The 25,733-nt window shown below is 43.2% G+C and overlaps 1 protein-coding gene and 1 non-coding gene across 5 annotated transcripts; both read left to right on the top strand.

Annotated features, from left to right (window-relative positions):
* Positions 1–5,882: 5,882 nt before the first annotated feature.
* On the top strand, positions 5,883–25,718 carry XAF1 (XIAP associated factor 1). 4 transcript variants are annotated; one of them, XM_064271621.1, is made up of 9 exons: positions 5,884–6,018; positions 6,647–6,782; positions 12,399–12,455; positions 12,828–13,023; positions 14,202–14,287; positions 18,192–18,533; positions 19,295–19,376; positions 25,354–25,426; positions 25,576–25,718. In XM_064271621.1, the coding sequence occupies exons 1-9, from the start codon at positions 5,987–5,989 to the stop codon at positions 25,580–25,582; spliced, it is 1,011 nt and encodes a 336-aa protein (XP_064127691.1). In that variant the 5' UTR covers positions 5,884–5,986; the 3' UTR covers positions 25,583–25,718. The 4 variants fall into 4 exon arrangements, with proteins under 4 accessions (XP_023412095.1, XP_064127691.1, XP_023412094.1 ...); XM_010596520.3 differs by lacking the exon at positions 19,295–19,376 and having other exon boundaries at positions 5,887–6,018; XM_023556327.2 differs by lacking the exons at positions 18,192–18,533; positions 19,295–19,376 and having other exon boundaries at positions 5,883–6,018.
* On the top strand, positions 23,944–24,014 carry TRNAE-UUC (transfer RNA glutamic acid (anticodon UUC)). The gene has a single exon. It is a non-coding gene; the product is annotated as a tRNA-Glu (tRNA).
* Positions 25,719–25,733: the final 15 nt, after the last annotated feature.

Below are 25,733 nucleotides of genomic sequence, written 5' to 3'. Positions count from 1 at the left end.
CTGGTTAGATTTAGTCCTAAGTGTTTTAATTTTTTAGGGGCTATTATAGGAAACCCTGGTGGAGTAGTGGTTAAGAGCTACGGCTACTAACCAAAAGGTTGGCAGTTCAAATCCACCAGGCCCTCCCTGGAAACCCTATGGAGCACTTCCACCCTGTCCTTTAGGGTCACTGTGAGTCAAAACCTACTGGAAGGCAATGGGTTTTTTTTTTTTTTGACTTAGAAATGGTATTACTTTCCTAATTTCCTTTTCATTGTTGTCTTTATTGGTGTATAGAAATCCAACCGATTTTTGTATATTGATCTTATATCCTCCTACTCTGCTGAATCTTTCCATTAGTTCTGGTAGCTTTCTTATGAAGTCTTCAGCGTTCTCCACACGTGGTATCACAATATACACTGAAGGCTATAGTCTTCAATCATCATCAGTAAGTGCTTCAAGTCTTCTTCACTTTGAGCAAGCAAGGTTGTGTCATCTGCATAACACAGGTTGTTAATGAGTCTTCCTCCAATCCTGATGCCTCATTCTTCTTCATATAGTCCAACTTCTCGGGTTATTTTTCCAGCATACAGATGGAATAGGTATGGTGAAAGGATACAACGCTGATGCACATATTTCCTCGCTTAAACCAGCTGGTATTCCCTGTTCTGTTTGTACAACTGCCTCTTGGTCTATGTACTGGTTCCTCATGAGCACAATTAAGTGTTCTGAAATTCCCATTCTTCGCAATGTTATACATAATTTGTTATGATCCACACGGTTGAATGCCTTTGCATAGTCAATAAAACACAAGCAAACATCTTTCTGGCATTCTCTGCTTTCAGCCAAGATCCATCTGACATCAGCAATGATATCGCTCTTTCTGCATCCTCTTCTGAATCTGGTTTGAACTTCTGGCACTTCCCTGTCAATGTACTGCTACAACCATTTTTGAATTATCTTCGGCAAAATTTTACTTGTGTGTGATATTAAAGATATTGTTCAATAATTTCTGCATTCTGTTGGATCACCTTTCTTTGGAATGGGAACAAATATGGATCTCTTCCAGTCAGTTGGCCAGGAAGCTGTCTTTGAATTTCTTGACACATATGAGTAAGTGCTTCCAGCACTGCATCCATTTGTTGAACATCTGTCTCACTTGTTATTTCGTCAGTTCCTGGAGCCTTGTTTTTCACCATTCTTCCTTCAATACTTCTTCCTTCAATACCATTGGTCCTTGATCATATGCTACCTCCTTAAATGGTTGAACATCAACCAATTATTGTTGGTATAGTTTCTGTATGTTTTCCTTTTCATCTTCTTTTGATGCTTCCTGTTGTTATTCAATATTTTCCCCGAGAATATACTGAGCACGTTCTTCCCTTTTGGTTTTCTAACTCCAGGTCTTTGCACATTTCATCATACCATGTATACAGTGTGCTTATTGAAGTTGAAATAAATTAAAATGCTTAGACAAAGGTGTAAAACCACAATTGAAATTCCCAGGGATACCCTAATGTCTTACTCGTGTTTATAAGCAATAAAGGTGAATATTAAAGCTAATTAAAGACTTTCTATGAATAAAATTTTGGGAAACAGAAATATACATTAAATTCTTAAAAAATTCAATCTGAAGTACTTAATATCTGAATGTCCCTTGTGGAGTTACAATTATTTGCAAATCTATTCAGTTCCCACTGAGTTATTAGATATACCATTTGTTATGGATTAAATGTGTCCCCCCAAAAGAAATGTGGAAGTCCTAATCTTTGTACCGGTAAAGACGAGCCTTGGTGGTGCAGTGATTAAGCATTCATCTGTTAACCAAAATGTCAACAGTTTGAACCTACCAGCAGGTCTGCAGGAGAAAAGACCTGACGATCTTCTCCTATAAAGATTATAGCCTAGGAAACTCTATGGGGAAGTTCTACTCTGTCCTATAGGGTTGCTATGAGTCAGAATTGACTCGATGGCACCCAACAACAACAATATTTGGAAAGAAGAGGTTTTCCTTTGTTGTGTTAGGCAGAGGTCTTAACCTTTTTGAGTAGCATCTTATAAAAAGAGCAGAATAGACACACAGAGAAGACAGAGGCCATGTGAGGGTCTGTCTATAAGTAAAGGAATGCCAAGGAGCACTGGCAGACACCAGAAGCTGGAGTTTTAGCCTCCTGATTAGGAGTTGTAATCTCCTCTTGCAATTCTCCAGAATTGCAAGAAAACAAAATTCTGTTCTTTAAAGCTATCCACTTGTGGCATTTCTGTTATGGGAACATTAGCAAACTAAGACATGGTTTTACCATTTTTTATTTCTCATTGCACCCTGCTTTTCCCTGTTGAGGAAACCCTGGTGGTGTAGTGGTTAAGTGTTACGGCTGTTAATCAAGAGGTCGGCAGTTTGAATCTGCCAGGTGCCCCTTGGAAACTCCACGGGCAGTTCTACTCTGTCCTATAAAGTTGGAATCGACTCGACGGCAGTGGGTTTGGCTTTTTGGTTTTCTTCCTGTTGAAGGAAACCCTGGTTGTGTAATGGCTAAGGTCCATGGCTGCTAACCAAAAGGTCAGCAGTTTGAATCCATCAGGCGCTCCTTGGAAACCTTATGGGGCAGTTCTACTCTGTCCTATAAGGTCACTATGAGTCAGAACTGACTCAACAGCAGTGGGTTTGTTTTTGGTTTTTTGGTTGTTTTTTTTTTTTTTTTGGTTTCTCCCTGTGAAAAGAACAAACACATGCAGCAAACTTACATATGTTCCATAATCATTTGATGCAATTATGCATATATGATTTTGGACATATGTGGCCTTTGACAGAACTTGGTTTCTTTGAATCTCAAAACTTTAGGTCAACTAGCCCTGTCATTCATAACCATCCAGGGGTTGTGGATGCCTTCTGAAAATCTGATAAAAACCTTGGATCCTCCCTGGGAAAAGGCACATACTCATGTGAAGCAAGTTTGCACACAATTTTTGGAAGTACCTAGACTCTGAAAGTCCCACAGGTTTCTAGTTTAGTCCAGTAAATGAGGAAACGTAGAAGCCTAGAAAGGCTAAGGTTACTCAAGATGTCAGTTATTTGTGCTACCTGGATTCGAACTCAGATCCCCTGACCCTGTGGCTGTTCTAGGAGAGATGAGTCTAGGGCCACATTGTCTGGGTACAAATACTGACTCTATTGTCTGTTGGCTGTATGACTTGTTTCATAGCCCCTCCCTGCCTCAGTTTCTTCATTTGAAAATGGGGATGATGGTAATAGGACCTTCCTCCCAGTGCCTTTCGCCTTGTTGTTGTTAATTGCTGTCAAGTTGACCTTGACCGATGGCAACTTTCCATATAACAGGACAAAATGTTGCAGAGTCCTGCGACATCCTCACAATTGCTGGCTATCGAAGTGTTCCATCTCACTGAGGGTCTTCCTGACTCTCACTGGCCCTCTCCTTCATCAAAGATGATGTCCTGCTCCAGACATTGGTCCTTCCCAATGACATGTCCAAAGCAAGCCAGTTAGGTAACGTTCTCTTCTGATCCCTAAGGTTTTCATTGACTCATTTTGGGGATGGATCACCGGGCCCTTCTTCCTAGTCATTCTTACTCTGGAAGCTCTGTTGAAACTTGTCTACCATGTGTGACCCTGCAGGGATTTGAAATACCAGTAGCATAGCTTCCAGCATCATAGCAACATGCAAGCCAACACAGCATGATGAAATGACAGACGGGTGGTGGACCTGGTGCCTGGTTTGCTTTATACTGGTGTTTGCTATAACGACTTTACAAATGAAGGAGAAGCTCAGGGAGACAGGCAGTTGCCCTAGGTCACCAAGCTGCTAGGTGGCAGAGCTAAGATGTGACTCCAAGGCATGTAGTCATGGCACACCCCATCCTGTGTCCCCATTTCCTCCATTAACACTGTATTCAAAATTGTCACTAACTGGGGCCAGAGCAAGGTGCAGGAAGAGGCCCAGGAGGCACTATCTGGGAGCAGCCCTCAAGTTCAACCCGGCCAGCCCCCTCTTTCTTGTAGAGAAAGAACCAGGGAGCAGCATAGCAGAGAGGGGAAGGGGTGGAGGCCGGAGGTTTGAGGAACGGAAGGAGAGATACTCATGCAGTGAAGCCCCGGAATGAGGGGAAGAGTTGCTGTGTGGGGGGAGTGTTGCTTTCTCCCTTGGGTCATGGAAACAGCTTGTGACAGGGGCGCAGGGTACAGAGCACAGGGGAACAGTGGCATGGGGGACAGGGGATAGAGGGACAAGGGGATGGGGAACAGGGGCAAAGGGGACAGGAGCACACGGGAACAAGGAGATGGGGACGAGGGAGAAGAGGAGAGGGGGACAGTGGCACATGGGGGACAGTGGCACAAGGAGACAGAGGCATGGGGGACAGGGAACAGGGGTACAGGGGGACGGGGCACAGGAGGGCAGGGGAACGGGGCACAAGGGGACAGGGGACGGGGCACAGGGGGACAGGGGCACAGGGGGACAGGGGATGGGGTACAGGGGGATGGTGGCACAGGAGCACAGGGGAACAGGAGGACAGGGGGACAGGGGCTGGGACAAGGGACAGCAACACAGGGGCAGGGTGATAGTGGCACGGGGGCAGGGGCATGGGGGACAGAGGGACAGGGAGACAGAGGCACAGGGGACAGGGAACAGCAGCACAGGGGACGGGGGCAGCAACCCAGGGTCAGGGGGACAGCAGCACAGGGTGACAGTGGCACGGGGTACAGGGGCACAGGGGACAGCAGACGGGGGATGGGGGACAGGGGCACAGGGAGACAGGAGACAGGGACACAGGGGAACAGGGAGACAGAGGCACTGGGGGACAGGGAACAGGGTTACGGGGGGGCAGAGGCACAGGGGGCCAGGGGACGGGGGACAGGGCACAGGAGGACAGGGAGACAGGGGCACAGGGGACAGGGGACAGTGGCACAGGAGCACAGGGGAACAGGAGGAGGGAGCTGGGGACAGGGGACAGCAACACAGGGGCAGGGTGACAGTGGCACAGGGGAGCAGGGGCACAGGGGGACAGAGGGACAGGGGGACAGAGGCACAGGGGATGGAGGACAGGTGGACATCAGCACAGGGGACAGGGAACAGCAGCACAGGGGACGGGGCAGCAACACAGGGTCAGGGGGACAGCAGCACAGGGTGACAGTGGCACAGGGGGACAGGGGATGGGGCACAGGGGACAGCAGACAGGGGGATGGGGACAGGGGCACAGGGACATGGGGCACAGAGAGACAGGGGACAGGGACACAGAGGAACAGGGAGACAGAGGCGCAGGGGGACAGGGGCACAGGGGGACAGGGAGACAGGGGCACAGGGGGCCAGGGTACAGGGGGACAGGGACACAGGGGGACAGGGGGACGGTGGCACAGGGAGACAGGGGACAGTGGCACAGGAGCACAGGGGAACAGGGGGACAGGGGCTGGGGACAGGGGACAGCAACACAGGGGCAGGGTGACAGTGGCACATGGGGAGCAGGGGCACAGGGGGACAGTGGGACAGGGGGACAGAGGCAGAGGGGACGGGGGACAGGTGGATATCAGCACAGGGGACAGGGAACAGCAGCACAGGGGACAGGGGCAGCAACACAGGGTCGGGGGAACAGGAGCACAGGGTGACAGTGGCACGGGGGCAGTGGCACAGGGGGACGGGGGATAGGGGCACAGGGGACAGCAGACGGGGGACAGGGGCACAGGCTGACAGCGGCACAGAGGGCAGTGCCACAGGTGACCGAGGCACAAGGTGACAGTGGCACAGGCAGAGGAAGACGGCAGGGGCTTTCTGGGCTGTTTATGCCGGAAAGGAGTCCCTCCCTCGCCCCTTGCCCCATCGCCGGCGGCGGGGCGGGGGCGGTATCCATCCGCATAAACCTGGGTGCAGCCCTGAGCTGAGCACTGAGACAATCCCTTCCCTCCGTTGAGCTGTGGTCAGGGTTCTGGAACACTTTCGGTTTTGTTTCCTTGTCAGCAAACAAAACGAAACTAGCCAGAAACACCCGAGACCAGACCATGGAGGAAGACGTCCAAGGGTGCGAACACTGGTAAGAAGGTGCTTTCTCTAGCCCCCTGCCCCTCTGGCCGTCCAAGACAGCCTGGTGAGAGGGATGGACCTGAGAAGGCTGTTTCTGAAGAGAGGAGAGACGAGTCCAGGCATAAAAATGCCCCGAGGGCAAAGGTGGCAGATACGGGCCCCAGGGGAGGGGCGAGATGTGAGGGGGATCCGCATTTCATGAACTTTACTGCATTCCCTCCAAGATATTTTAGATTTTCTGGGAAAGTCCTGAAGCCAAACAGCAAGGCTAATTGTGCCCACTGGGCTACTCATACTGGTCAGACACTAGGTCCGAATTTCGGGTTAGGATAATATGGTCTTCACACCAATCTTTGGAAGAAAGGTGCCAACGAGATTCTTCAGGGCCATTCCTGCCCCACCTTGAGAGGGAACCGTGGGAGAGGGGGCACAGCGGGGACCCAGGACCATACTTCTGAGGGGGTCTGGCTGTTTGCTCTTGAAACCGCCTGCCTGTGGCAGGAACCAGGGTGGACCCTTCTCAGAGGGCGTTGCTCTCTTTCCTGCCAAACAATCTTAATCAGGGCCTGGATGTGAAATGCGATTCCCTCCTTCACACTGTGAATAAGCCTGCTTTTCTTTCCCTCTTGACCCTGCAGCAAAAGAAGTGTGGCCTCTGCCCACTTCACCCTCCATGAGGCCCATTGCCTACGGTTCCTGGTGGTCTGCCCAGACTGCAAGGAGCCCATCCCAAAGAGTGAAATGGAGGAGCACTTCGAGACCAGCCACAAGGAGGTGAGGGGCTGGGACGAGGGACAGAAGGCCAGGAGCACTGGGCAGGGAGCCAGGGGCAAGAGCCCATCCTGATGGTAGCCATTCACTTGGCTGCAGTGGGCAAGTCAGGCAGCTCCTCCCAGCCTCAGCCCCGACCTGAGAAAAGGAAGCAGTCACTCTGCTTTCCTAATACCAAACCCAGTCTACCCTTACTGTTTGTTTGTTTTTATGGTGGTAAAAAATACACACCAAAACATTTGCAAACACGACTTCTGTGTTTACAACTCAGTGACGTTGATTACATTTTTCATATCGTGCCACCATGATCACTATCCTTTCCCAAAATATTCCATCACCAACAGAAGCTCGATGCCCTGCCAATGAAACTCCCCTCTCCGCCTCTCTCTTACCCCTGGTATCCATTAATAATCTTTGGTTTCTATATATTTGCTTATTTCATATAAGTGAGCTCATATACTATTTGGCCTTTTGCAACTGACTTATTTCGCTCAGCATAACGTTTCCAAGGTTCTTCCATGTTGTGGGATGTGTTAGGACTACATTTCTCTTTATGGCTGCATAATATTCCATTGTATGTATGTACTACATTTTGTTTATTCACCTGTTGATGTACATTTTCGTTGTTTCCACATTTTGACACTTGTGAAAAGTGCACCCATGAAGATTGGTGTCCAGGTTTCTGTTTACGTTCCTACCTTCAGTCCCCACCACTGGTCTGTCAGTTTGTTGTACTGTGGCGGCTTGTATGTTGCTATGATGCTGGAAGCTGTGCTGCAGTATTTCAAATACCAGCAGGGTCACCCATGGTGAATGGGTTTCAGCAGAGCTTCCAGACTAAGACAGCTTAGGAAGAAGAACCTGACCATCTACTTAAAAAATTGGCCAGTGAAAACCTTATGAATAGCAGTAGAACATTTTTTAATATACTACCGGAAGATGAACCGCTTAGGTTGGAAGGCACTCAAAAGATGGCTGGGGAAGAACTGCCTCCTCAAAGCAGAGTAGACCTTAAAGATGTGGATGGAGCCAAGCTTTCGGGACCTTCATTTGCTGATGTGGCATGACTCAAAATGAGAAGAAACAGCTGTAAGCATCCATTAATAATCGAAGTGTGGAATGTACAAAGTATGAATCTAAGAAAATTGGAAGTTGTCAAAAATGAAATGGAATGCTTAGAGATTGATATCTTTATGGCATATGAGCTGAAATTGACTGATATTGGCCATTGTGACTCAGGCAGTCATATGATCTACTATGCCAGGAATGATACATTGAAGAGGAATGGCCCCATATTCATTGTCAAAAAGAACATTTCAAGATTTATCCTTAAGTACAATGGTGTCAGTGATAGGATGATACCTACATGCCTACAAGGAAAACCAGTTAATAAGACTATTATTCAAATTTACCTACCATTAATACAAAAGATGAAGAAATTGAAGATTTTTACCAACTTTTGCAGTCTGAAATTGATCAAACATGCAATCAAGATGTGTTGATAATTACTGATGATTAGAATGGGAAAGCTGGAAAAAAGAAGAGGGATCAGTAGTTGGAAAATATGACTTATTCATTGAAAATACCTTTTTTCAGCAACATAGATGGTGACCGTGTGGATCATAACAAATTATGGATAACATTGCGAAGAATGGGAATTCCAGAACACTTAATTCTGCTCATGAGGAACCTTTACATAGGTCAAGAGGCAGTTGTTCGGACAGAACAAAGGGATACTGATTGGTTTAAAGTCAGGAAAGGTGTGCGTCAGGGTTGTATTCTTTCACCATACCTATTCAATCTGCATGCTGAGCAAATAATACGAGAAGCTGGACTATATGAAGAAGGATGCGGCATCAGGATTGGAGGAAGGCTCATTAACAACCTGCGTTATGCAGATGACACAACCTTGCTTGCTGAAAGTGAAGAGGACTTGAAGCACTTACTAATGAAGATCAAAGACCACAGCCTTCAGTGTGGATTACACCTCAACATAAAGAAAACAAAAATCCTCACAACTGGACCAGTGAGCAACATCATGATAAACGGAGAAAAGACTGAAGTTGTCAAGGATTTCATTTGACTTGGATCCACAATCAACAGCCATGGAAGCAACAGTCAAGAAATCAAAAGACGCATTGCATTGGGTAAATCTGCTGCAAAGGACCTCTTTAAAGTGTTGAAGAGCAAAGATGTCACCTTAAAGACTAAGGTGTGCCTGACCCAAGCCATGGTATTTTCAGTTGCATCATATGCATGTGAAAGCTGGACAATGAATAAGGAAGACCGAAGAAGAGTTGATGCCTCTGAATTGTGATGTTGGCGAAGAATATTGAATATACCATGGACTGCCAAAAGAACGAACAAATCTGTCTTAGAAGAAGTACAATCAGAATGCTCCTAGAAGTAAGGATGGCGAGACTGCGTCTTACATACTTCGGACATGTTGTCAGGAGGGATCAGTCCCTGGAGAAGGACATCATGCTTGGCAAAGCACAGGGTCGAGGGAGAAGAGGAAGACCCTCAATGAGGTAGATTGACACAGTGGCTGCAACAGTGAGCTGAAGCATAACAATGATTGTAAGGATGGCTCAGGACCAGGCAGTGTTTCGTTCTGTAGCGCGTAGGGTCGCTATGAGTCGGAACTGACTCGATGGCACCTAACAACAACAACAGACAGTGACTATACACATGGACCTCCCCAGGTGGAATACACAGGAATCAAATTGACTACCCCTGTGGAAAGAGACAAAAGAGAAAACTCACTATCATCAGTCAGAGCAAGAGCTGGCTGTGGAACAGACCAATTGCTAATGTGGAAGTTTGTGTTGAAACTGAAGAAAACTAAAACAAGTTCACGAGTGCCAAAGTATGATCTTGAGTATAACTCACCTGAATTTAGAGACCACCTCAAGAATAGATTTGACGCATTGAACACTAATGACCAAAGACCAGATGAGTTGTGAGGTAACGTCAATGACATAATACATGAAGAAAGGAAAAGGTTATTGGAAAGACAAGAAAGAAAGAAAAGACCAAAATGGACGTCAGAAGAGACTCTGAACCTTGCTTTTGAATGTAGAGTAGCTAAAGTGAATAGAAGAAATGATGACATAAAATTGCTGAACAGAAGATTTCAGAGGGCAGCTCGAGAAGACAAAGTATTATATTGAAATGTGGAAACACCTAGAGTGAGAAAACCGAAAAGGAAGAACACCCTCAGCATTTCACAAGATGAAAGAACTGAAGAAAAAAATTACGACTTGAGTTGCAATTTCAAAGTTCAACCATTTCAGGAGGTGGCATATGATCAAGAACCAATGGTACTGAAGGAAGAAGTACAAGCTGTACTGCAGGCGTTGGTGAAAAACAAGGCTCCAGGAATTGATGGAATACCAGTTGAGATGTTTCAACAAATGGAGGTAATGCTGGAGGTGCTCACTCTTCTATGTCAAGAAATTTGGAAGACAGCCTCCTGGCCAATCAACTGGAAGAAATCCATATTTGTGCCCATTCCAAAGAAATGTGATCCAACGGAATGCAGAAATTATCACACAATATCATTAATATCATACACAAGTAAAATTTTGTTGAAGATCATTCAAAAGCATTTGCAGCAGCAAGTACATCGACAGGGAACTGCCAGAAATTCAAGCTGGATTCAGAAAAGGATGTGGAACCAGGGATATCATTGCTGTTGTCAGATGGATCCTGGCTGAAAGCAGAGAATACCAGAAAGATGTTTACCTGTGTCTTATTGTCTATGCTAAGGCATTCGACTGTGTGGATCATAACAAATTATGGATAACATTATGAAGAATGGGAATTCCAGAACACTTCATTATCCTCATGAGAAACCTCTACATAGACCAAGAGGCAGTCATTCGAACAGAGCAAGGGGATACTGCATGGTTTAAAATCAGGAAATGTATGCATCTGGGTTGTATCCTTTCACCATACCTATTCAATCTGTATGCTGAGCAAATAACCCAAGAATGCGGCATCAGATTGGAGGAAGACTCATTAACAACCTACTACACGCAGATGACACAACCTTGCTTGCTGAAATTGAATAGATTTGAAGCACTTACTGATAAAGATCAAAGACTACAGCCTTCAGTATGGATTACACCTCAACATAAAGAAAACAAAAATCCTCACAACTGGACCAATAAGCAACATCATGATAAATGGAGAAAAGATTGAAGTTGTCAAGGACTGCATTTTACTTGGATCAACAATCAACCCATGGAAGCAGCAGTCAAGAAATCAAACAATGTATTGTATTGGGCAAATCTGCTGCAAAAGACTTTTTTCAAGTGTTAACAAGCAAAGACGTCACTTTGAGGACTAAGGTGCGCCTGATCCAAGCCATGGTATTTTCGATCCGCTCATATGCATGCAAAACTTGGACAGTGAATAAGGAAGACCAAAGAAGAGTTGATGCCTTTGAATTATGGTGTCGGTGAAGAATATTCAATATACCATGGACTGCAAGAAGAACATACAAATCTGTCTTGAAAGAAGTACAGCCAGAATGCTCCTTGGAAGGGAGGATGTTGAGATTTCGTCTCACATACTTTGGACATGCTATCAGAAGGGACCAGTCCCTGGAAAAGGTCATCATGCTTGGTAACATAGAAGATCAGCAAAAAAGAGGAAGACCCTCATTGAGATGAATTGACATAGTGGCTAAAATGATGGGCTTAAACAGAGCAATGATTGTGAGGATGGCGCAGGATGGGGCAGTGTTTAATTCTGTTGTTCATAGGGTCACTATGAGTCAGAATTGACTCGATGGCACCTAACAATATCAATGGTAATTCTATGTTCAACTTTTTGAGGATAACCCCAGTTTTTCCTCATTTTCAGTCCTTTCTCTACAGACTTATGGGTTTGGCCAAGGCAAGGGGGTGCTGTTTCAGGAAAGGTTGAATGTTCTATTCAGATTTGTGAAGAAGGGATGCAGGAAGAGAGGGCCGTAGGAGACAGACAGGCCCAGCAGACTTTTCTCGGCTCCTGTTTCATCAATTTGTCCCAGGACCCCTATCTGTCTTTCTGGAGATTCTCGAGCTCAGGCATCCGTGTCAACTCAACTGGTCCTGCCAACAGTCTTGAACCCAGGCTGGGTACTTTTGGGAGACTGAAATAGCCACACCTGGGCCTGGCCTTCTAAGAGCTTACAGACCTAGACCTAAAACACTGCGGGCCAAGGCAGAAGTGGGGAAAGGCCATAGGTGCTGGGTGAAACCAATGTTTGTCTCTGTTTTTTTTTTTTCTTTAAAATTTATGTAGATTTTTTTGAAGCCATTGTTTTTATTGTCCTTTAAGTGAAAGTTTACAAATCGAGTCAGTCTCTCATACAAAAATTTATATACACCTTGCTCTATACTCCTAATTGCTCTGCCCCTAATGAGACAGCACAATCCTTCCCTCCACTCTCTCTTTTTGTGTCCATTCGGCCAGCTTCTAACCCCCTCTGCCCGCTCATCTCCCCTCCAGACAGAAGCTGCCCACATAGTCTCATGTGTCTACTTGAGCCAAGAAGCTCACTCCTCACCAGTATCGTTTTCTATCCAGTCCAATCCCTGTCTGAGGAGTTGGTCTCTCTCTTTTCAGGTTAAGTGTACTCTGTGTCAGCAGAACATGCAGATGCATTTGCTGGAGGCTCATGAGGTGAGGTTCACATGTGATTTCTTCTTTACTGTCAAGCAGGTACAACCTGGGAGGAGAGGGAGAGGGGAGGAGAGGCCAATATAATTTTTCCCCCGACTTCTTTCTTCTTTCCCAAGTTGGCTCTGAGAGCAATGGAGAGCTAGCCCACCACAGGGACACAGACCCTCCTGACTCCAGACGCTGGCAGAAGGGCTTGCCACAGTCCCTCAGCCCAACAGAGCTTGTATTCCCTGAGGACAGTCAGGAGCTCTGGACCTTCCCGCCTGCTTTCTCTCATTCGTTTCAGTTCCCTAGAGAAACAGGCTCTTGTTCCTGACCTGCCTCTAGTCAAAGGAGCCAGTGATCATGCCCTACCTGCCTGTCATCCTGCAGGCCGAGGAATGCCAAATGCGCCAGGTCAAGTGTAAGTTCTGTGAGCTGCCCATGAACTTCAGCAAGCTGGGGACCCATGAGTACCACTGTGGCAGCAAGACAGAGCCCTGTCCAAACTGCAGCCACTACATCTTGCTGCGAGAGTTGGCCCACCACAGAGACGCCTGTCAGGGGAAACAGGCTCAGCCCGGCAGAGGTGAGGAGCGTGGGCCGGTGAGGCAAAGGGAAGCTGCGGAGACCAAAGCCTCCCCTGGGTGGAATGCGAGGAACATGAGGTCTCAGCAGGACAGATGACAAGGGTATTTGTTGTGTATATCTCAAATTCAGGTAGTGGACTTGTTGGCTGTTTTAGCTGTAGACCATGCACTAGGGTGGCCTTCTTGTGTGTCTGCTACGGTCTTCAAATGACCAGTCCAAGAGATCAAGGGGCCAGGAGGTGGGGGCCTAGGAGCCACACAGATGAATGCAGAGGCAAAGGTGAGGCCTAGAAAATGTGAGGCCTCCTTTGAAGCCCTCCAGCAAATTCCAACCCGGCAAAACCTTCCTGCCCACCTACATCCTTTTTCAGATGAGAAGCTTACACATAGAACGATCCAGGGGTCTAGTAGAGGCAGAATTAAGACTGGACACCCTTTTCCCAACACCAAATCTGGAGTATTTTTCATTAGCAGCAAGGGACAGAAGGGAGCCAGCTGCAGCCCTGGACCTTTGGGTTTATGTATTGGCTCCCTGGAACCGTTTCATGTTCTCTTAACCCAATTACCCCTTTATGAGGTTGTGTTTACCAAGGCCATAAGCCATGAATGTGACAATTTTCTGTTGATTTCACTAGTTGTTTTGGTAACATGTGGAAAGGGCCTAAAAGTCCTCAGACAATAAATCTCTCCTGGCAAACAATCTACCCAAGGTCAAAATTGGCAAATGAAAAACTAGAAAGCATGGGATTCATGTACATTTCTTTTATTCCAGCATAGCTGGACTTCAAGGGTGTATAATCAACAAAGATGTGTACACTCAACACCTGGTTTGATCACAAAGCTTGGAAACTGGTGGAATAAAAGAGCAGTCAGGTTGGACAGGATTGGCATCTGTGGTTAAGTGTCCCTTCGTCTCCTGAGGAACCCATCTTGCTCCAGGAAATGTCTCCTCCTCAAGGTTAAATGCTGCCCTGAAGGCACAACTGTAGCCATAAAGGAGATGATATGCGTGACTCAAGCAAGGATTGCCTATGGGGTCCAGGATGCTGGGAGTGCAGGAAACTCTAGGCCCAGCAGTCCCAGGGGCAGTTCATACAGTCATATAAGCAGTTGTAGGAAAGGTGGGCTCACCGTCGTCAAGAGCATCATTTGTCGTGGTGTTTCTGTGCTTCTTCAGGGAAGAGAATATCAGCTCCTCTGAGGAAAATCAACTGTAATTCTTGCAACCAAATGATTCCGGTAAATGAGTATCCCCACCATATGGTGAGTAGCAATGAGTAATTTCCTAATCTTGCCAATAGCTAGTCCATATTCTGAAAAGTGTGATATGAAGGGCAGATTCCAGGGAACCTTTCTCCTCTGTCTCTTTCTTTCTACCCCCTCCACCCACCCTTTAGATACATAGGGATAGAGATATATAGATATTTTTCTGAACTCTTTGAGAATACATTTTAGACGTGTGGGCATCTCTTTTAAAAGCCTCACAGGTGGTTCTGATGTACAGCCAGGGTTGGGAGCCACTGATCCAATCAAATCTCATTTCCCAGACGCTGAGACTGAAGCTCAAAACGGGAAGTAAATTTCCCCTCATCATGAGTTAGTTAGTGGGAGAGCCAGGGTGAAAACCCAGGGCTCCTGACTCTAAGAGCAGTGTCCTTTCCATCATGCCCCTCTGCATCTCTATATAAAAGTCTTTACTTAAGTCAAATGTCACCTTCTCAAGGAGGTGTACCTTGACAGCCCATTCAGAACTGCAGCCCCCCTCCCCCATTCACCATCTCTCTTACCTTCCTCTACTATTTTCTTTTCATGGCATTTATCAATTTATAACATATTATCTTATTTCTTGTGACCCTTGAGTTAATTGTCTTCCACCATCCCAGTTAAGGAAACCCTGGTGGTGTAGTGGTTAAGAGCTATGGCTGCTAACGAAAAGGTCGGCAGTTCACATCCACCAGGTGCTCCTTGGAAACCCCATGGGGCAGTTCCACTCTGTTCTATAGGGTTGCTGTGAGTCGGAATTGACTTGATGGCAACGGGTTTGGCTGTTTTTTTTAATCCTGGTTATAATACAAGCCCCACTCCTTCCCTCTTGTGCTAACTGCTCCCAAGACACAAATACCTTCTCTTTTAGCTGTTTCTTCTGGTATTTACCTCCATGTTTATAAACCACCTTCCTATACTGCTTTTTTTTAATTTAGTTTTAGATATTTTCTATTGATTCTTTAAAGACTTAGGGACATGAACTTAGCTTTACTACATCACTTATTTCACACGTACTTCCAAGTTCAGTCCCTCCATCCTCCCAATTTATTGATATCAGCCATTCGGGTTAAATCAGTAGTCAAAGTTATATTACGATGATGACGTAAATATAAATGGCTATGCCACACAAACTAGGATTACGTTTGCTTTGTTCTACAACTTTTAGTTTTTCCTGGAATTAATACTTGCTTCAATTTTTTCATTTGCTTCACTTTCTAGGTACTTATCACTAAATCATCCTAAAACTTCCTACCAGGTCTGCAAATTCTCCCCTCATACAATCAAACCCATCAGGTTTTCTATCCATTTCATTTTGGGGGCATATTGTTCCCAGGCCTGATGAGTAGCTGTCATTCTGTGAATTTCTTCCACCCTCTCCGGTGTGGAAGTCCTGTTCCCCAAATTTCAGGTCAGGTCTTTCTCTTTCGTAGTTTACTTCTTGTTGGGTAGAGCATATCCTCCAGTAGTTTCTTGAGAAAGAAAGCATGGGAGGCAAATTTTTTAAACCTTACATGTCTGAAAATGATAGCTTGGCTGGCTGTCAAATCTGTCTACCATTTTAATTTTTTTTTTAAACTTTATTACCAAAATTTTCAAACGAATGCAAAAGCAGGCAGTTAATACAGTGAAACGTATATACTCACCACTCAGGTACAACAACAATCAAAATTAACCTATCTGTTGTTTTCTTTCTTTTTCTGAATTATTTTAAAGCATATCCAAAATATCTTGTCATTTCACTTATTACTCTTCAATGTGCATCTTCATAATAGGGAGATCTTCTTACTGGATCACAATGTCTTTATCACTTCCAATGAAATGAGCAAGAAGTCTTTTCCACCATCTTCTCAGGTCTTCCATTTACCATGCTGTTCACTGCTGCTGCCGCTGCTGCTTTTTTCTCTCTAGCCTTCTCGCAGATTGAGCGAGTTTTCTTTATCCTCTTCTTCTCTAATGATTTGGCAATTTTCCATCTATTTCTATTATTTTAGTAGTTATCCTTAACATTTTAATATGCACGCTTGACTTAATAAAGTCTAAAATTAATTGTTATTTCTGCACCCCTTACAACAATATACATATTTGAACACCCACTAGCTAACACTGATCCTCTATTCCCATCTTATGTGTAAAGGCTACCAGGGTTTAGTCTGGCCTTGTTTTCATACTGCTACCCTTTTGTCTTTGTTATTATTGTTGTTTTAAGCAATTCATGCCTGTTTGGGTATACCCACGTGTTTACTCTTTTCTATCTTACATTCCTTCTGGGATTCCAAGCTTTCCATCTAGGCAAAATTTCTCTCTTCCCAAAATATGCCTCCCAGTGTTTCTTTTAGCAAGAGCCTGTGCGTAGTAAACCGCTAATTGTCTGAAAGTGTGTATCTTGCTCCCCGCCCCGCCGCCATTCTCAATGGTAGTTCAGCTGGGTATCCAATTCTAGGTTAACAACTATTTTCTCTCAGCACATTGAAGATTATTCCACTGTCTTTTTGCCTCTATTTTTGCTGTTGATGAGTCTGCTTTCAGTCTAATAGCCATTCCCTTGTAAATAATCTTTTTTTTTTTTTGGTTGATTTCAAGATCCTTGTTGCCTTTGATCTTCTGTGGCTTCACTGTCATGTGTTTAAGAGTGAACTTTTATTCGTCCTGCTCAGAACAATGAGCTCAAATGTGGCTTTTCATTTATTTCTCCTGCTCAGGATTTCTCCTTCCTGAATCCAAAGATTGATGTCTTTAATCAGTTTTGAAAAGATCTCAGCTTTATCTCTTTGAATCCTGCCTTTCCCACATTCTCCCAGCTCTCTCTCTGGAACATATTGAATGTGTATTAAGCTTTCTCATTCTAGCCTCATGTCTCTTAATTTTTATGTTTTCTACCTCTTTATTTCTCTCTCCTATAAAAAATATATTCTTAGAAATTCCCTCAAATCTGTCTTCAAGTTCATTCATTCTTTCTTAGCTGAATCTAATCTACTATTTTACCACATCCATTCAGACTTTAATTCAATACTTGTATTTTTCATTTCTATTTCTCCTTCAAATTTGCCTATTCTTTTTTCTTAGGACCTTATTCTTTTCTCTTGTTTTCCATTCATTCATGTATGTCTTTAATCACGGTAAGTTAATTTATTTTATAGTCTCTATAGTTCTATTATCTGAATATCTTGGAGGCGACTCCTGCTATTGGTTGTGTCCATGACTCTCGTTCTAGGTGAATTGCTTCCTCGTCTGTTTATAATTTTGGATCGTGAGTTTCTGTTTCATGGGATTCTACCTGTGAGAATCCTGTATGACTTTGGTTGAGGTTATATCCTTCCAGAAGGATTTTGTGATTCTTCTCCCAGCCATTCCAATTTTTATGTTAATTCCTCAGTTTGGGGATTCCCAAACCATAAGGCTAATGTGAATCTGAACCACAAACACAAGAAAGATGTGAGTCTGTGATTCTGAGTTTTTCTTCCCCATACTCGAACTCTAGGCCAAAATAGAAGGGTTTCCTTGCAACCTTCCTTCTCCAATTAGCCAATTCTTTTCTCTGCACCACCATAGTTTAGCCTTTATATGCAGGGGAAGGGGAGTCTTAGTTCCAATTCCCCACCTTGTGCGATTGGGACTTTCTTCTCATCCAAACACTTAGGTATAAGATTAACCCCACATCTCCTCCTGTAACCAAAGTGTCAGCTTTTGTACCTTACTGGTCAGACCTTCTTTCCTGGAACATGACATTTTTTTTTTCTTTCTTGAACAGTCAGCTGTGCATTTAAATGAACGTTTGTCATATGTTGTCCAGCGTTTTTAAGTGTTTCTAGTGGGAAGTTTTCAGGTTATCTTGTCTACTGTATTTTCAGACCATTAAAGGCTGAAGTCACTTTTCAATTTGATGTATTATTCACAATTGCAGGATAAATGTTGTCCAGTCTCAGGGTTTGCAGAATTGTCTCCATTTGGAAAGCCAAGAAATATTCCACTATTCCTTCCAAGTCAGACCACTGTAGGTCAAACTTCCACGGCACAGAAAGATGTCCGTCCAAAGATGAAAAATATAAACGGATTTCCTCCTCTTTTTGAAAATTCAACAAAGGAAGCACCAAGAAGCAAAAAGAAACTCTCAAATCTGCCTTTGAAGTCTGAGCTCAAGCTCAGAACCACCTCTTCCATAGGAGATGAGTCAGCCTATGACATTCTGAGGAAGTGTTCTTGGTGTGATATTCTACTTCCCTTGCCAACCCTGAATCAACACCAGGTACCCAGCCTCTATTCTTGTCTTACCTGTCTGTGAACCATCTGGGTAGTGTCTTCAAGAATCCAAGACCTGCAAAATGCTAGCAAATGTTGCAGCTAGAAAGACCCTTCCATCTCCCCATTCTCTGGGTGCCCAGAGGCACTCTTTCATAGCACTTGTTGGTTGTTGTTGTTGTTGTTGTTAGTGGCCATCAAGTCAGCTGTGACTCATGGCAGCCTCATGTACAACAGAATGAAATGTTACCCAGTCCTTTACCATCTTCACAATCATTGGTATACCCAAGTCCATTGTGGTGGCCGCTATGCATTTTGAAAGCCTTCCAACATAGTGGGTTCATCTTCCAGCACTATATTGGACAATATTCTGTTGTGACCTATAGGGTTTTCATTGGCTAATTTTCAGAAATAGATTGCCAGGCCTTTCTTCCTAGTCTGTCTTAGTCTGGAAGCTCTGCTGAAACTTGTCTACTATGAGCGAGCTTCCTGGTATTTGAAATACTGGTGGCATAGTTTCCAGCACCATAGCAACGCGAAAGCCTCCACAGTACAACAAACTGACAGACAGGTGGAGAGCATTGCACTTACTGACTGGTTTATTTGCTTCATCTCCCAGAGACTAGGCCACCTTTGAAGATAGAGCCAGATCTTTCATCTCTGTGTCTCTAGCCCCTAGCCTAGGAACTGATACCCAGCAAGCCCTCTGAAACTGTTGAGTAAATGAGCAAAGCAAAGGGCATCCAGTCTCTCTCTCTCATGTTATAGATAAAGCAACTGAGGCCCAGAGAGCAGAAGTGTTTGGGTCAAGATTCTAAGTCACTTGGTGGCTTGCCTCCAGTAGATCAAGGTCTGTGGTCATTTTTCTCTATATCCTGGTTTACATCCTAGATTATTTTCTAGTAATCATAAGAATTAGCAATAGAGGTAGTTAACCATTATGAGCAGTTACAGTGCAAGGCTCTTTACAAATGGTTAATCTTCATTATAAACAAGATACTTTATCACTGTTTTACAGTTAAAGAACATGGATAGAAGGGTGGAGTATCTCCCCCAGAGTCACACAGTTAGAAAGTGGCAGAATCCAGCCTGCATGTAGTTCCAAAACTCACGCTCTTAACTAAACTCTAGGCTGGATGACTCACTTTTTTTTTTTTCTTAATTGTACTTTAGATGAAGGTTTACAGAACAAACTAGGTTTTCATTAAATTATTAGTACACATATTGTTTTATGACATTGGTTAATAACCCCAAGACATGTCAACACTCTTCCTTCTCGACCTTGGGTTGCGTATTACCAGCCTTCCTGTCCCCTCCTGCCTTCTAGTCCTTACCCTTGGGCTGGTGTGCCCCTTTAGTCTCCTTTTGTTTATGGGCCTGTCTAGTCTTTGGATGAAGGGTGAACCTCAGGAGTGACTTTATTACTAAGCTAAAAGAGTGTCTGGGGGCCATACTCTCAGGGTTTGTCCAGTCTCTGTCAGGCCAGTAAGTCTGGTCTTTTTTTGTGGGTTAGAATTTTGTTCTACATTTTTCTTCAACTCTGTCCGGAAGCCTCTATTGTGATCCCTGTCAGAACAGTCAGTGGTGGTAGCCAAACACCATCTAGTGGTACTGGACTCCGTCCAGTGGAGGCCATGATAATTGTGGTCCATTGGTCCTTTGGACTAATCTTTCCCTTGTGTTTAGTTTTCTTCATTCTTCCTTGCTCCCGAAGGGATGAGACCAGTGGAGTATCTTAGATGGCCGCTCACAGGCTTTTAAGACCCCAGGCACTACTCACCAAAGTAGAATGTAGAACATTTTCTTTTTAAACTATGTTATGCCGGTTGAGCTAGATGTTCCCTGAGACCATGGTCCCCATAGTCTTCCGCCCAGCAATTCAGTCCCTCAGAAAGTTTGGATCTGTCTATGGAACTTCCTTGACCTTGCCTTGTACCAGTTGTGCTGGCTTCCCCAGTATTGTGTAGTATCTTACCCTTCACCAAAGTTATCACTTACCTATTGTCTATGTAGTGTTTTTCCATCCCCAGCCCTCCCCTTCCTGGTAGCCATCAAAGATTATTTCTTTTTGTGTGTAAACCTTTTCATGAGTTTTTATAGTAGTGGTCTCATACAATATTTGTCGTTTTGTGATTGACTTATTTCACTCAGTGTAATGGCCTCCAGATTCATCCATGGTGTGAGATGCTTCACAGATTCATCGTTGTTCTTTATCGTTGTGTAGTACTCCACTGTGTGTATGTACCATAGTTTGTTTATCCATTCATCTGTTGATGGGCATCTAGGTTGTTTCCATTCATCTGTTGATGGGCATCTAGGTTGTTTCCATCTTTTTGCTATTGTGAAAAATGCTGCAATGAAAATGGGTGTGCATATGTCTATTCGTGTGATGGCTCTTATTTCTCTAGGATATATTCCTGGGAGTGGGATTGCTAGATCATGTGGTATTTGTATTTCTAGCTTTCTAAGGAAATGCCATATCATTTTCCAAAAATAGCTGTACCATTTTGCATTCCCACCAGCAGTGCATAAGAGTTCCATTCTCCTGTAGCCTCTCCAACATTTGTTATTTTCTGTTTTTTTGATTCATGCCAGTAATGCCTGGGTGAAATGGTATCTTCTTGTGGTTTTCATTTGCATTTCTTTAATGGCTAGTGATCGAGAGCATTTCCTCATGTGTCTGGTAGCTGCTTGAATATCTTCTTTGGTTAAGTGTCTGTTCATTTCCTTTGCCGATTTTGGTGTTGGATTTTCCTGTAGATTTTAGAGATTAGACCTTTACCGGATTTGTAATAGCCAAAAAACTTTCCCAGTCTGTAGGCTCTTTTTACTCTTGCAGTGAAGTCTTTGTTGAGCATAACTATTTAATTTTTAGAAGATTCTAGTTATCTAGCTTATCTTCTGGAGTTTGGATGTTGTTGGTTACGGTTTGTATCCTGTTAATGCCCTGTATTAGGGCCTCTACTGTTGATCCTATTTTTTCTTCTATGACCTTTATAGTTTTGGGTTTTATATTTAGGTCTTTGATCCATTTCGAATTAGTTTTGTGTATGGTGTGAGGTATGGGTCCTGTTCCTTTCTTTTTTTTTGCAGATGGACATCCAGTTTTGCCAACACCATTTGTTAAAAAGACTGCCTTTTCCCCATTTGATGGACTTTGGGCTCTTGTCGAAGATGAGGTGACCATAGGTGGATGGATTTACATCTGGGTTCTCAATTGTGTTACATTGGTCAATGTATCTATCATTGTACCAGTACCAGGCTGTTTTGAGTACCACAGCGGTATTGTAGGTTCTGAGGTCAGGCAGTACAAGTCCTCCTACTTTATTCTTCTTCTTCGATAGTGCTTTACTTATCTGAAGCCTCTTCCCTTTCCATATAAATTTAATGATTAGTTTTTCTATCTCTAAAGGGTGTTGTTGGTATTTGGATCAGGATTGCACTGTATTTGTAAATTGCTTTGGGTAGAATTGTCATTTTCACAATGTTGAGCATGGTATGTTTTTCCATTTATGTAGATCTCTTTTGGTTTCTTGCAGTAGTCTTTTGTAGTTTTCTTTGTCTAGGTCTTTTACATCACTGGTTAGATTTATTCCTAAGTATTTTATTTTTTTAGGAGCTATTATAAATGGTATTGTTTTCCTGATTTCCTTTTTGTCATTCTCTTTATTGGTGTATAGGAATCCAAATGATTTTTGTATATTTATCTTGTATCCTGCCACTCTGCTCAATCTTTTGGGTCTTCTACATATAGTATCATATCATCTGCAAATAGGGACAGTTTTACTTCTTCATTACCAATTTGGATGCCCTTTATTTCTTTTTATTGCCTTATTGCTCTAACTAGAACTTCCAGCACAATGTTAAATAAGAGTGGTGATAAAAGGCATCTTGTTCCTGTTCTCAAGGGGAATGTTTTCAGCCTCTCTCCATTAAAAATGATGTTGGCTGTTGTTTTTGTATAGATGCCATTTATTAGATTGAGGAATTTTCCTTCTATTTCTATTTTATTGAGAGTTTTTATCAGGAATGGGTGTTAGACTTTGTTGAATGCCTTTTCTGCATTGATTGAGATGATCATGTGATTCTTTTATTTTATTTATGTGGTGGATTAAGTTGATTGGTTTTCTAATGTTGAACCGTCCTTGCATACCTGGTATGAATCCTACTTGGTGAAGATGTATTATTTTGTGATATGGTGCTGAATTCTATTGGAATTTTGTTGAGAATTTTTACATTTGGTCTGTAATTTTTTTGTGGTGTCTTTGCCTGGTTTTGGTATCAGGGTTATGTTGGCTTCATAGAATGAGTTCAGAGGTATCCCCTCCTTTTCAGTGTTCTGAAATAGTTTGAGTAATACTGGTGTAAGCGCTTCTCTGAATGTTTGATAGAATTCTCCAGTGAAGCCATCTGGGCCAGGGCTTTTTCTCTTGGAGTTTTTTTTTTAATTACCTTTTCGACCTCTTCTCTTGTTATGGGTCTGTTCAGATTTTCGGCACCATTTTGTGTTAGTTTGGGTAGGTAATGTGTTTCTAAAAATTTGTCCATTTATTCTAGGTTTTCAAATTTGTTGGAGTATAGTTTTTCATAATACTCTGTTACGATCCTTTTTATTTCAGTTGGGTCTGTTGTAATGCCCCGTTTCATTTCTTATTTGGGTTATTTGTGTCCTCTCCTCTTTTTTTGTCAGTTTGGCCAGTGATTTGTTGATACTTTCAAAGAACCAACTTTTGGTTTTGTTGATTCTATCGTTTTTCTATTCTCTGTTTCATTTATTTCTGCTCTGGTCTTTATTATTTCCTTTCTTCTGGTGGCTATGGGCTTCTTTTGCTGTTCTCTATTTGTTTGAGTTGTGTAGCTAATGTTTTGATTTTGTCCCTTTCTTCTTTCTTGCTGTGTGCATCTATTGCTATAAATTGACCTCTGAGCACTGCCTTTGCTGTGTGTCAAAGGTTTTGGTATGATGTACTTTCATTCTTGTTCGATTTTAGGAATTTTTTGATTCCATCTTTGATTTCTTCTATGACCCAGTGGTTTTTAAGCAGGGTGTTATTCAGTTTCCATGTAATTGATTTTTTTTTCCTTGCTTTTCCTGTTGTTAATTTCTACTTTGACGGCAACGTGGTCAGAGAAGATACTTTGTATTATCTCAATGTTTTAGATATTGTTGAGAGTTGCTTTGCAGCCTAAGATGTGGTCTGTTCTGGAGAAGGTTCCATGTGTATTGGAAAAGAGTATGTACGTTGCAGCTGTTGGGTGGAGTGTGCTATATATTGGATGACTCACTTTTTAAAAAAAGCAAAACACATTTTTATCATTTAATGTTTTTCAAAATACAAAGACACTATATTTTGTTGTAGCCATGACATAATACCATACAAGAAGTATAAGAGCAATGCTAATTATCTCTTATAGGGGCACTGGTGGTTCAGTGGTAGAATTCTTGCCTTTCATGTGGGAGACCCAGGTTTGATTCCTAGCCAGTGCACCTCAAGTGCTGCCACCACACATCTGTCAGTGGAAGCTTGTGAGCTGCTGTGATGCTGGACAGGTTTTTTCAGAGCTTTCAGACTAAGAGTAGGAAGAAAAGCCTCGTAATCTACTTCTGAAAATCAGCCAATGAAAACCCTATGAATCACACAATCTGATTCTGTTGTGTGTAGGGTCCTCTCAACTTGAGTGCAGCTAACAACAACAACAATCATCTCCCACCCCATCTCCCCAATCCCACACCCTGAGATACCAATTTCAACAGCCCGATGAATGTCCTTACACAACTTCATTTTTGCTAACACAAACTTAAACCTGCATGTACAAGAGTGTGAACTTTTCCTCACAAATAGTATCATACTGTACTCATTATTCTGCCATTTGCCTTTTTCACTTAATATATGATATACAGTCCTTACAAAAGGTAGTTCTAAATCTTTTTTCTAACTTTTTTATCATCTATATATGTACATATGCATATAATTGTGCCCAAAAAATGGGATAATTTCATACTTGCTGGGGATATTATTAGTGCAACTTTGTCTTTGCCTCCCACAATTTGGTGTGCTTTCTTCCATACTTTTCTCCATCTTTGTATAATAGGATTGCTAGATTTAGCAACTAAAAATACAGGACACCCAGTTACATTTTAATTTCAGATAAACAAAGAATTTTTTTTTAGTATAACTATGTCCCATGCAATTATCCCTTGTTTATCCAAAATTCAGATGTAACTGGGTGTCCTGTATTTTATCTGGCAACCCTATTTATAACCATATACAAACATACACATTTAGAGTCCTATTATACACACTTCTTTAAATCTTAATGTTACGATTCAGCAATACCCAAAAGAATTCTTCCATGTCAAATAGTGTGGCTCAAATTCTTATTTTTATAATGGCTGCATAAGAGTCCACGGGGTGGGTGTTCTCTAATCTGTTAAGCCACTCCCTGCTGACAACAGGCCTCTCTTAAAGATCCCAAGTGTCTTATAGACTCCTCCCGGCTTGTTGGGCTCCATGACCTCATACCTAGTCTCCATGCACCTGTAGCTCAGGGAACAAAGTGCAGAGATATCCAGAGTAATCCCAGGAACTAGTGGCACAAACAATTAATGTGCTCAGTGGCTAACTAGGTTCCAGTCCTCCCAGAGGCACCTCAGAAGAAAGGCCTGGCTATCTACTTCCAAAAACTCAGCCATTGAGAACCCTGTGGAGCACAGCTCTAGTCTGACACACACGCGGTTGCCATGGTTGAATCAACTGAATGGCAACTGGTAACACTTTCTGCTTTAAACACATAGGATTTTTTTTTTTTTTTATCCATTTCTTTAGGAGAAATGCCGGTGGTTAGCATCATCGAAAGGAAAATACACGAGAAATTCCAGCTAGATCTAGAAAAGAAAAGGTACCAAGCATTTAGAAGATTTTGTTTTTATACTGGTTTTTTGCTTATTTCCTATGATAGTCTTTATTTGTGAAAAATAGATGCGTTTATTTGTTTTTGTTTTTTAAAGAGCAAGTCTGGATTTTAACTATTTTCCTTCTTTTGAGCAGACATTGATTTGTCCAAGCGCTACAGATAAACCAGGAGAAAACAGTCTCCAGTTCTTCTGCCTGACTAAGCACTAGGCCCTACAGCTGGGACACCTCAGGGAACCCAGCTTTGCCCCTGAAGAATAAAAACCATCCTCCCTGAATGCCTCTTGTTCACC

This window comes from Loxodonta africana, chromosome 18 (genome assembly GCF_030014295.1).
Source record: "Loxodonta africana isolate mLoxAfr1 chromosome 18, mLoxAfr1.hap2, whole genome shotgun sequence".
Lineage (NCBI taxonomy): Eukaryota > Metazoa > Chordata > Mammalia > Proboscidea > Elephantidae > Loxodonta > Loxodonta africana.
This window is presented reverse-complemented; position numbering and strand designations above follow the sequence as displayed.